The sequence below is a fragment of the Apis dorsata genome, unplaced genomic scaffold (assembly GCF_000469605.1).
Source record: "Apis dorsata unplaced genomic scaffold, Apis dorsata 1.3 scaffold_197, whole genome shotgun sequence".
Taxonomy (NCBI): domain Eukaryota; kingdom Metazoa; phylum Arthropoda; class Insecta; order Hymenoptera; family Apidae; genus Apis; species Apis dorsata.
In genome coordinates this window covers 82,870-95,597 of record NW_006263481.1, presented here as the reverse complement: position 1 = coordinate 95,597, position 12,728 = coordinate 82,870, and the positions used below count along the sequence as shown (strand labels likewise).

The following is a 12,728-nucleotide window of genomic DNA, read 5'->3' as shown; positions in this document are numbered from 1 at the left end:
TATATATATTTATTATATATATTATGTATATAAAGTAAGCTAAAAGTTTAGTTTAAATGCATGAACACAGAAAAATGTAGTAAAAAATATTAAAGTGGTATCGTATGTATTGATAATATCATATAATTTGTACATCTCAAATACAATAAATTATAAATATTGTGATAATGAAAATATTAAACAATGATTGTTTTCAAAGCTTAATAAAATTGTTTATATTTTTTTATCATATTTTTATTTATGTATAATTATTAAATGATGATCCTTATCATAAGAGTATTTACAATAGAAAAAAAAAACTTGAAAAAAAAAAAATTAATACAAAACTGTATCATTCAATGATTTTTAAAATCTTTTATTAATATATATTATAATATATTTCTTTTCATATTCTGTTGTTTCTACATTCAAATAAATGAAGATTGAATTTTTTAAATAAAATATTATAAACAATGTAATACATTTTAAAAGAAAAAATAAAAGAGTGAAATGTAATTCAATTTTTTAATACAATAAAGCATGATAGAATTCATTATTCTATAAAACAATTGTCATGTGTATATACGTTAACGATATAACAATATTAGTATCATATATAATGCAATTTATTTTGAATGTCAGTGGTTAGTTATATATATATACAATATTCAAGTTATAACCTTAATAATAATATAATCACACTGGATTTTTAGATTTTGGAATGCCTAATAATCATATAAGAGTCAAATCGATTCACAAAAAAACATTGAAGAAAATGGTTGTCTCAATCTTACGATAATTAATTGTATTATTTATTTTTTTTTTTATTATTAATGTTGCATGCTTTACCAAAGTATATAATAATCCATAATAAACAATATCATAATTCTATTAAAGAATGGTTATAAAAAATCATATATTCACAATTTATACAATTTAATTATACTTAGACTAAAATATGATGTTTTTGTCATTCCTTATATGTTTATAGAAGTTTTTGTTTCAATAAAACAATAATAATTACAATAATAATATATTTTTTTTGAAAATGTGAACTTGAAAACAGTTTTGGAAAAACAATAAGTGTTTTCTATGTGTTATGATAAAGATTTTGTAATACAATGCATATTTTTAATATTTTCTCTTAGTACCTGTATTCATATATATATAAAAAAGTAAAAAATCAAATACATAAAATAAAAAACATAAATCATTATTTTTTCCTTAATATCACATATTTTATATTGAAGTGACTAATCTGTAAAAGAAGTTGTATACACATATACAAATATATATTAATTTATACATAACTTTGAACATATGTAAAAAAAATGAAAAGCAATAAGTAATTGATATGATTATAATTTAATTTCCACTTTAAGAATTTATATTTCTAAATTGAAATAAAAAAAAATATAATTATATTAATTCATATAATATTAATATTAATATTTTATATAATATTAATATCATATTAATATATGATATTATTTTTATAATAAATTAACATAGCATTTTTTAATTTTATTTTATTTATTTTATTTATATATAATATAATAATAAAACATAAATTTTTTGTTATTTTGTAAAATATAATTTTTACTTATCACTTTTCATTGTACTCTATTGATTAATAAAAATTGAGCAAGAGCTATAGGTAACATTTATGAGTAACAAAGTATATGCAATAGAAAATTACATTTTAAGTAAAAACATTATAAAGTAACACTTATTTGTAATGCATAGTTAAGAAAATGCAAACAAAAAATTTGTTTATAATATATTGTCTATACTAATTTTTTAATATTGATCATTTTAGTGCCACATTATTTATTTCATATATTCAAATTCATATCTTATAATTACTTTATGTATTTATTTATAATTCTTTAATATTGATGTCATGAAATATTGAAAATATTTTTTAATAGAATTTTCAAGATAAATAAATAATAATTTTATTATTTAAAAAATTGTTTAATAAATAAATAATTATTCAATGATGGTAAGGATCAAATTGTTGTAATTAATTAGTAGAGTATATAATTTTAATTTAAATTTTTTTTTAGTAAACAATATATGTTACCAAATTTGAAAATTATAATATAACATTAATATTTTACTTAAACACTTGCTGTATTTATAATGCTGTACAATTTATTGTGAAAATAATATATAATACAATTAAAATGATTTATCGAAGATTTTGCTAAATAATAGTTTACAGGTACAACAAAATTATTTCTTTATAATAATCAATATTGTGTTAATTTTTTCATGTACAAAAATAAAGATTTGTTTCTATTACAAATGTTATAAAGAATAATGCAGATATTTAATACTTTTGTACATGTAATTTTAATTTAAATTATTAAATTTTAATTGAATTAAATTAAATTATTAAATTTAAAATGAAAATAAGAAACAAATATGCAATGAAAACCATCTATGTTTACAAGTTCAAAGATAAACAAAAATAATGCATTTGAATTAATCAATTTACAAATGAATATAAAATAAGTCTATCCTCTCCCCATATTGCATGTCCGATACATAAACTGACAATTTATATTTTTCCATAATATTACTTCTACAATCAGTAAAATAGATTGAGACAACCCTTTCTATTCGCTCGCAGTATCTAGGATAATTAGGAGCGCTAACTTAATTTAGTGACTAGAACAATAATTAATATAATAACGACTATGATTGCGAGTAACAATAGGACAAAAACTTTTCGTCGATATTTACTTTGGTAATTACTTGCCTTGATTAACTCTTGTGCTCCTAGTTCAACATTTCCATGTACATTTTCTATATGATTATCTATTGTATCTATAATAAAAAAGAATTATAAGAAAATTTACAAAAAAATAAAATATTACATGAATTAAATATTTACATGAAAGCCAGAATCACTTACTGATTGTATCTCCTTGCTGATATACCAATGCTGCCAATTCACGCATTATTTGGTTCACATCCAAAATATCTCCTTCGATCCGTTTTATTCTATCTTCTCTTTCTAACAGTAACCCTTGTTGAAATTCAAGATTCCTACGCATATCAGAAAAGTGAAATTACTTGCAGATTATTTTTTCATTATTTTTTGATATAATGAATAATGTTATTTCAGAGTTTGTATTAATATGCATTAAAACAAACTTACCATACACTCAAGTGTATTTTATAACTTCTCTATATTAATAATACATGTTGCAATTATTTAATCTTTTCAGTGAAATTTTTACATTCAAGCTACTTCAATATTCATATTATAAAATCCATAAAATATGCTCATCTTATAAAAATCATGAAAAAAGCCTATTTGAATTTTGAATCTTTAATAAGATTAATAATGTTAGCCATCTCTGAACCCATTGTGTGCAGACTGTGAGAAATAGTCAAGCTTTTTTCACTATTTATATGTGCAAATATAGTTATATATTTATTTATAAGTTAATATATAGTTTACATTCAAACCTTTGTGTCACTCTGTGTTCATCCTCCTGAGCTTGAAGTAAACGTTGTTGTTCTTCTTCTTCTGAATTCATAGGATTTTCTATACTAGTTGTAAGCAAAATATGCCTCTTCATTTTTTCCACAATTGACTATAAATTTCATAATAAATTTCATAATAATAAAGTTATATTTCAATAAAATTACAAAATATATAATAGTAAAATATTACTTACCTTTTGCATATCTGAATATCTTTGCAAAGCATCCTTGAAATCAGTAGTGAGTTTCTCAATTTGCAATTTCTGTTGTTTATCACCTCGCCTCATTAACACTGTCAGTCTTGCAATATCTTTGCTTGTTTGTGTTACTACTTGATTTGTGCTTAATTGTGTGACATGCCTTATAAAAAATAAATAAAGAGAAAATAAATATGAATAAAAACTCAATATAAAATAAAAGAATATATATATTATGTAATGAACCATCTCTTAATATTTATTTTTATTATGTTTATACATAATAAAATAAAATAAAATATAATTTTTTTTTCATTTTAATGAATATTATATATTCTTAAGTTACATGATCTTTTATTTTAGATGATATTTCATATTACAATACAATATAAAAATTACTTACACCTTATCTCTTAGACCCTGATTATCTTTATTGGTTCCAACATTTTTATATGCTCGTTCAAGTGTTCTCCAACTTGTATTAATTGTATATATATTAGTTGTAATATTTTCACTGAGACTATAAAGTTCAGTAGGACTAAATCCTACATCAGGTACATCTGTCCGTTGATCTGTGGACCCATATGTTTGAGAACTGTAAGCCATTCTAAAAATAAAAATAAATTGCATTATAATTTCTTTCTAAAAAAAAAATTAAAATATTTGTGAATTATAAGTATTAATAAAAACATTTTTATCTAATAATCTTTTTACATATAACTAAATGTTTTCATGTATATATATGTAATAAAATCATAAAATTTTTATGACAAATTTATGAAGAACATTGATATGCTATCATCATGCTATATGAATCATTATTAAAACTTTAATGACATATACATGTACAGTATATTTTTATATATCATAATTTATTTAAATTAACATGAAATTAATATAATTTTTTATTTATATAATTTTTATTATTATACTATTAAATAAATATATATTTCGTGCATTCAAATCACGTATAGAATTTTAATAAAATTCTATATAATAAATTATTACTTTATATTTTTTGTCGATGATAATACTGTTAATAAGTGCAAAATTTATTAAATTGCATGAAATAATATAATGTAAATATTAAATGAAAATTTTTAAAACTAAAAGTGATATATTAATTCAAGATAATATTATACAATTTTATGTTATACGAATATTGTAATAAATTAAATTTTAATCGATGTATTAAAACCATTCTGCGTGATTGCATAGAACAGAATAATCATCTAATAGTATATGACGAATATAGGGAAAATTAAATTAATGTAAAATAAAAATATAAAATATAAATGAAAATAAACATCACGAACTATGCAACAAACCTGAATTATTTTATCACAAATATTCTTAATACCTAAATATAAATTGCTTTATTAATTCACATTTAAAAATCAGAAGAACTATTTTTATGTATCGAATCTTAGAAACTGACAGTTGCTTAAATGATCTAATCCACCGCCCATGTGACAATAGTCTCTTTGTATTTGCAGCCGCGAATTTAATAAATTCCTATATTATCGATATTTCACATTTTTAAGTTCTAATATGATAAATGAAAACAAACATTTTAATTAATGTATAATAAAACTGTTTATTCTTTGATAATAAATTATTAGTAATACAATATACATTTATCGCATTTTAAATTCCTTATAATATTAAAGCAAATAACTATAGTTTAGTATGTCTACAACACCGTCGATACTACTAGATTCAAAATAATATCTCATAAACATTATTATATCTTATTACAACATAAAAAAACGAATTATAAATCTTTAAATTTTTAAATCAATTTTTTATAAAAATCTGTCATTAAATTAAATTAATAAGAAAATTAACTAATAATATAAAATTATTTTTTAACAACTTATAGAAATGTGTCTGAAATGCCGTCTTATATATTACTACCGCTAGAATCAAAAACAAAACTAATAATAAATTTATTTTAATATTTTTTTACATATTTAAAACGACAAAAGTAAAAAAAAAAAATAATAAATTTTTCTATTGAGCAGTTGAAATCATGAAAAAGCTATCTTCTTGTGGAACCAGAGGTTAGTCGCATGGCGGACACTGGCTTGACAAGACATACGGTACGGAAGTTCCCGAGTACGACCGACAGATTGCGAAAGCCTTCAGAAACAACCGTCGGCCGTAAGTAAACGCTATTGTGATTTCTCATCATTTTAATTCCTAAAATTATGCATTTTTGGTTGTATGGTTGCCGCGATAACGAATTTAACGCTAGATTACCACGCCATATATATTTTCTTCACAAAAGATCTTGCTAAAAATCTTAAAATTTAATAGAATTTTCTCGAGGGTTGCTTTGGAGTCAATATAGCTCGTACATAGGTCGTGCGTCATGTCGGTCCTGAACGCATCTTCCATTTGTCGATTTTTTATCATATTTTATTAATTTCTTTCAAATATAATTGCAATCTTTTCACTTAATTAATTAATTCTTGTTTTAGTATTAAAAAAAAAGATTGTAATTCATGAGTGGTAATCAAGTGTTGTTTTCGAGCACCTACGCAACTTCTACTTTTGACATTTTAATCGGTGTGACTTTTAGTGTAGGTTGTTCTAGCTTTTTGCATGTTTATTTTATATTTTAAGCACTTTATATTTTAATTCAAAACACATTTTTTCTAATGTTTCCGACATGCATGATTATAATTTTCGATGTTTATAATAATTTTCTTTATATAATGTTGTCTGGCTTCCTTTTGGACAAATTTTGAAATTAGTATATTTCCTCAGTATCGATTGTTGGTTGCTTTTCATTCAGTTGATCAAACTGAATCGTTATTTTAGAAATTGCTATACATATTGCTTACGTCAAACATTTCTTTTTCAAAAAATTATCTGTATCTTATTTTATTTTTAAATTTTACTAATTATTTTTCTGACGATATGTTTCGATTCGATAAATTTTCCATTATTTAAAACATTCATTTTGCAATGGATGTTCGATAGACTCTTATAAACATACATATATACGAACATGCATATGTATCATCGATCAATGTGCACGCACACGCATAAGCATGCACGAAACTAAGCAGGCGTATACTGTCATGTTTCTGACGTTTTGCTGGAATTTTTATGCAAATATCATTTTAAGTTTTGAATATTCAGTCAAAATATAGAATAGTAAGCTTTTAAGTATATATTAGATTTATTTTATATATATTTTATATATACTTAACATTAAATCTGATTCTTTTTAATACTTTATTTTATCTATTTTTTTAATCATTATTGTCTAATAAAATCAAATTAAAAAATTCAAAATATTAATATTTAGTTTTTGCATTATTGGTAAATTAATTCTTTTGGCAATTATTCTTTATCTATTTTCTTTTACTACAATGTTGAAAAAAATTAATTTTAATATTGAAACTAATATTGAAATTGAAACTATTATATTTTTTAAAAAACTTAAGAAAAAGTTATGATTTTATAATGATTAATGAATAAAGGATTTTATATTACAAAGTATAACTTATATTAAATTAATTTTTAAATGGGACTATTTATTTCAATCTGAAAAACTTTGTTATTTTAATTTTTATAATGATATACTATAATGGTTTGGAATTTTAACGATTGCAACATTTAATACTTGCAATGTATTACAGTACGCGCACTCATAGCGAACGCATTTACCGTGTGCCTTTAAATGCTCGCCCATATGACTGTTTCTACGTCGGACGTGTGACGACCGTATGTGGCCTCTTTGTTATAGCAGACTTAAACGTTTATCGTACTATGAATAGACGTACTGATTTTCTTTCAGCTGTCCACTTTGTACGACTAATTTGCACTCTGATACGTAATTGTGTCATCTACTAGAAATTTTTTAATTTTTATAAGTATGCACGTATTATTTATGTAGATATAAACGAATAAAAGTAATTGTCTATTTTCCAAAAATTGCAATTATATATAACAATAAGATTTTAATTGAATTTGAAAAATGTTTGGGTTGAAATTGAATATAAAATTTATTAAACGATGAAATGAATTACATAAAATTAATTAAATAACATAAATTATCGTTGTATAAAAATTTTTGAGACAAAGAATTTGGATTTCCTTTGTAATGCTATTCTTTTTATAATTATAATCTATAATGTTGGTAGTATTATAATGAATATATTTGTTATCTTTTTTTTTAAAGACATGTTTTGAAATTTTATTGATGAAAGTATTTTCTATAGATTGTTTTAAATATGAGGTGAAAATGTTTATTCGAATTTAAAGCATTTCATTCTCTTTTTTCTACAATTTCTGCTGATCTTATGCATTATCGGCCTTCAAAAGTTGGCACCCTTGTTCTAACTTGTGGAAAGCAACCGTCACGGCGCATCAGTGACGTGTCATGAGGAAACAGAGTATTGGAGTGTTCAAAGTATTCAAAGAAAGATAGCAACTGTTCATTATACATTTCCTTGTTATCTCTTCGTTTACTGACGACACGTGTCTCTCTTTGTGCATAATTATTTTTTAAGGTCTTGTTTAATATTGTTCAGATGATGCATGTTAAAAATATTATATCATTTCTATTCTTAATTCATTTAATCATAATTTTATTAATTTTAATATATTTTAATTTTATTCATAAAATTATTATATAGTCATTTTTAAAGATATTCAAAGATTAAGATTAAAAGTTTATTAAATTAAAAAATATAAGTTTAAAATTGAGAATTAATTTTGAGAATAATTTTCGAAAGAATGAAATTGTAAAAATATTAAACAAATTTAGAATTTTTTTGTTTTAGCACAATAAATTTGTAAATATATAATTTCAACGCATTTAATTTGATATAAGCTATAACTTTGTTTCAAACAAAATAATATTGCTATAACTGTTTCTCTTGGAATCTTGAACTTCCGGTGTCATGATCTCAGAATTCCATGGATATTGAAATGCATTATCTTCGTAATGTGTGCATGTTTTATGTAAATTCATAACTTCATAATAAAATCATTTATATTTACAAAATTATTTTGTTTAAAAATTGTTTAAAAAGAAAAAATTAAAATATAAAAATGAAATATTATTATCGATAATTAATCAAAATTTGATTATATATTTACAAAAGTTTTTTCGAATATAAATATTTCATTTGTCACATATAATTAAAAAATATTCATGCGATAGACCTTTAAATATATATATTTAAATTTAAATTTGAGCAGATAAATTTAGAGCTGCGAAGAAATTTCAATCGTTATTTTGGTAATTGAACTAGTAGTTACCTTCATAAAACTACTTGTCTGACAACAAAGGTAATATAAGTTTAAAAGAAAACGAGATTGGATACCGGTTTAATGCACTAAAGAAATTTTCAATGCGAAGCATGTTTTAGACGACGACCTTCGTCGTGCAACTTTAAAGCAATTCTTCTTAAGTCATAATGTATGTATGTACGTATTTGACTATGTTTAATTTTCGCTTTTATCAAGTGAAAAACTTTGTATTTGTGTTTTCTGAGATTCGTGAATTACATTATTATAAATTAAATTTTCTTAATGTTTATAAAAATTATTCAAAATAATATAAAAAATAAGTACTATATACTTATTTTTTTATAATATGTTACTATGGTTGAGAATATCAATTTATTCTTAGAATTATTTTAATCAAAAAAAATTTGTGTATTTATTCTCTATTAAAAAATATTACATTATGTAATATTATTAATAATATTACTAATAAAGTTGAGCATAATATTGAACACAATACTTGAATTTCATTTATTGTATAAATTACTATAAATAAATTATAATTATATGATATTATCGTAAATTATTAATTATTAAATTATATATATTAATTACAAATATTTACAAATCTAAATTTTCATATTTATATTCGCTAAAATTTCTATTTATAGCGAATATGTAATATATAAAGATGATAAGTATTTCTCGTGCTGAAGAAAAATACTTGCTTAGATGCTGTTTCGCAGAAAAATAACATCGCATGAAGAGTTGCATAAAATTGATATTGGAATTTTTTTGTTTTCGAGATGAAATCATTCTTTTTCTCAATCCATCACCATGTAATTGAACAATGAAGGTTTTTCAGCCACGCACCCTAAATACATGGATTGCTCAGTGGAGACGGTCAAAGACGACCTTAGTCGAAGTTAGGACGAAGTTGTCCGACCTCGCCCGATCAAGCTGACGACAGAAGCCGAGATCGGTCGAGGTGAGGCGAGGAAAGGTTCATTGACCGTCTGACCATGAGCCGCGCCCCACATACAATCCTCTCCACGTTCATCGTCCACGGCTTTTGGTTGTTTTGTTCGTAACCGATACCTCAAGATCAAAGCCGTTTCCCTGGAGAAGGTCCTCGTCCTGTCCGTTGAAGACCTTTACTTGTGAGCGCAATAAGGCTGCACATATTAATCTGTGCCTCCTATTGTTAAAAATCCGATTATTATAAGATTAATAAGCAATTGATTCTTTTTTAATTATATGCAACATATAGAAGAAAAGCAAATTTATTTTATTCTTTTTTTTTGTTATTCTATTTTTTAATGTCATATAAGTGGTTCTAAATGTCTGTTCTATAATATTTATTATTAAAAGTGAAATAGTATATATGATAGTAAATATGCTTTTGATATTCTTATAATTATTAATTGTTGGTTATATTTGTTGGTTATATTAAAATTTTTTCCATCTGTTTTACATGATTTTTACATGATTTAATTTGAAAATATGTATTTGGAAACTACGAAGGATTACAACATTATGATATTAAAACATGATTAAAATTTATATTTCTTATTTTTATTTAATATATTTTATATTTTTAGTTCAATTTATTTTTGAAAATAAATTTTTTTATATTTCATGAATATATATTTTACTAATATTTGCAAATTAAGAGAATCTTCACTTAAAATTACTTTTGCTGTTATTTTATTTCCATAATTTAATCTTTTTTCTTGACAAATTTTTATAAAAAAATTTAATTTATGAAATATTAATATAAACAATTTAAAATGATTTTAATAATAGTACTATAAAATTCTCTATGTATCTTTTATATGTAACTCAAATATTTCAATAAATATAAATTAAATTTAATAAATTGAAAAATAATTGATATATTAATGTTGTAAGAGTAAGAGTAAAAGAGTTGTAAAGAAGTAAAATTTAATATTTTTTTTTTTTGGGCTGCACAATAATTTGTATTCTAAGCATTCTAACTGCATGTGTGTTAATACATCATATTTTTGTATCATTAGGTACAAAAGGCTGCATATTAATAGTCAAACATGGATGGAGTAGCATGCGTGTAAGCAATAAATTATTATTAATATGACTGATATTCTTATTGTAATCTTTTTTTGTTTCAGCTTCCTAAAGGAAGATCTGTGTGCTGTGATTTATCACTTAGGAGGCCAAAACACGCGCAACAACGGACAACCCCACAGGATCGGGGGGTGCTTCTCGTGTCTCGGGAGGAAGGTCAGGGTTTACAAAGTTACCTTGACTGTAACAATCATACACGAGCTGCTTCTTTTTACACCCAATCAATCTTCTGTGCTCATTTTTACTTATAATACACAAATTAAAAAAATTCGATGCCTTCCAGGGACGATATTCGCTCCCTATCCACTGAGCAACGCTGGATCCCTCCTTCAACTCTTAGACGCGATGCACTCACCCCAGAAAGCAGAAATAATTTCATCTTTAGAAAGGTGCGGGGTATTCTTAATAAGCTTACGCCGGAAAAGTTCGCAAAGCTGAGCAACGACCTGCTCAACGTTGAGCTTAATTCTGATGTGATTCTCAAAGGTGTCATTTTTTTGGTAAGTATTTAGCAATATATATAATATAAGTAAAAATAAATTTATATTGTTTTTTAAAGAAATATAAGAGATAATATTCAAAATTGTTCAATCGAATAAATTTTTGAACAAATTAATTCAATAATCTTTCAAATATATTTACAGTAATAAAGAATACATTTATTATAATTTATTTATTATATGTTTTTCTTTTAATTAAAATTTCTTTAACTAATATTATAAGGAAATAGATAAAATCTATCTAATAGATAAAATCTTTTATATATAGTATATATATACTATGTAAATCTAACAATAAGATCTATAATAACATGCAAAAGTATCAGATCAAAAAGATTTTATATTTTTTCTTTGACACTTATTTATGGTATTTCATGGTTATTTATGATATTTAAACATCATATTATATTTTAATCTATTAATCTTTGTCTTTATTATTTTATTTTACAACAAAATTATTCAAATTAATATTTTATTGTGTTACTACTTACTATTTATAAAAATATAAGTGATCTATTTTATTATATATTTATAAAATATATAAATAAATAAAATTTTTTTTTAATATATTCTACTAATACTAATAAAATATATTGATATTGATTCAAATATAACAAAAAATATTTAAAAAAAGTATATTATTTTTTAACATATTTTGTTATGATAAAATTTAAATAATTAATTAATATTAAATAATTTTAATATAAGTTTCATTTAAACAGGAATATAAATACTTCATTATTAATTTTTATTATATTAATATTATATCGAATTACTATTCTTTTAGATCTTTGAAAAAGCACTTGATGAACCCAAGTACAGTTCTATGTACGCACAGCTGTGCAAACGGCTGTCTGACGAAGCTGCAAACTTTGAACCAAAAAAAGCACTCATTGAAAGTCAAAAAGGCCAAAGCACATTCACAGTTCTTCTTCTTAATAAGTGCAGAGACGAATTTGAAAATCGTTCAAAGGCAAGTGAGGCATTCGAAAATCAGGATGAACTTGGTCCAGAGGAAGAGGAACGCCGACAGGTGGCTAAGCGCAAAATGCTTGGTAACATTAAATTCATCGGAGAATTGGGAAAATTGGGAATCGTATCGGAAACGATCTTACATCGTTGCATCTTGCAATTATTGGAGAAGAAAAGGCGAAGGAGATCCAGGGGGGACACTGCTGAGGATATTGAATGTCTCTGCCAA

General features: G+C 23.3%; 2 protein-coding genes across 7 annotated transcripts in view; one reads left to right on the top strand and one right to left on the bottom strand.

Moving 5' to 3' along the window:
• Nucleotides 1-591: 591 nt before the first annotated feature.
• LOC102679949 (syntaxin-12) lies at nt 592-5,200 on the bottom strand. Of its 2 annotated transcripts, XM_006614778.2 has the most exons (6): nt 5,006-5,200; nt 4,081-4,284; nt 3,675-3,840; nt 3,463-3,590; nt 2,903-3,036; nt 592-2,814 (listed from the first exon to the last, which is right to left on the bottom strand). In XM_006614778.2, exons 2-6 carry the CDS (start codon nt 4,281-4,283, stop codon nt 2,639-2,641), a joined length of 807 nt encoding a protein of 268 aa, XP_006614841.1. In that variant the 5' UTR covers nt 4,284; nt 5,006-5,200; the 3' UTR covers nt 592-2,638. The 2 variants fall into 2 exon arrangements, with proteins under 2 accessions (XP_006614841.1, XP_031365875.1); XM_031510015.1 differs by lacking the exon at nt 5,006-5,200 and having other exon boundaries at nt 4,081-4,307.
• A 488-nt stretch (nt 5,201-5,688) lies between these two features.
• Nucleotides 5,689-12,728, top strand: part of LOC102679325 (eukaryotic translation initiation factor 4 gamma 2) — an 11,401-nt gene continuing 4,361 nt past the window's right edge. The window contains exons 1-5 of one of the 5 annotated variants that reach the window (XM_031510003.1): nt 9,936-10,084; nt 10,961-11,010; nt 11,072-11,183; nt 11,311-11,527; nt 12,315-12,728. In XM_031510003.1, the coding sequence (XP_031365863.1) occupies nt 12,334-12,728 (395 nt within the window). In that variant the 5' untranslated portion in view covers nt 9,936-10,084; nt 10,961-11,010; nt 11,072-11,183; nt 11,311-11,527; nt 12,315-12,333. Of the gene's footprint in view, nt 5,841-9,920; nt 10,085-10,960; nt 11,011-11,071; nt 11,528-12,314 lie in introns of those variants that run through there. The other 4 variants (XM_006614774.2, XM_031510002.1, XM_006614777.2 and 1 more) reach the window with 4 other exon arrangements.

Excerpts from the sequence above, each read along its gene's own strand:
- LOC102679949 (XM_031510015.1), bottom strand. The coding sequence starts at position 4,307 with ATGCAATTTATTTTTATTTTTAGAATGGCTTACAGTTCTCAAACATAT. Across the intron at positions 3,037-3,462 it reads GAACACAGAGTGACACAAAG|GAATCTTGAATTTCAACAAG; the intron begins GTTTGAATGTAA and ends TGATATGCGTAG. Across the intron at positions 2,815-2,902 it reads TCAGCAAGGAGATACAATCA|ATACAATAGATAATCATATA; the intron begins GTAAGTGATTCT and ends TTTTTATTATAG.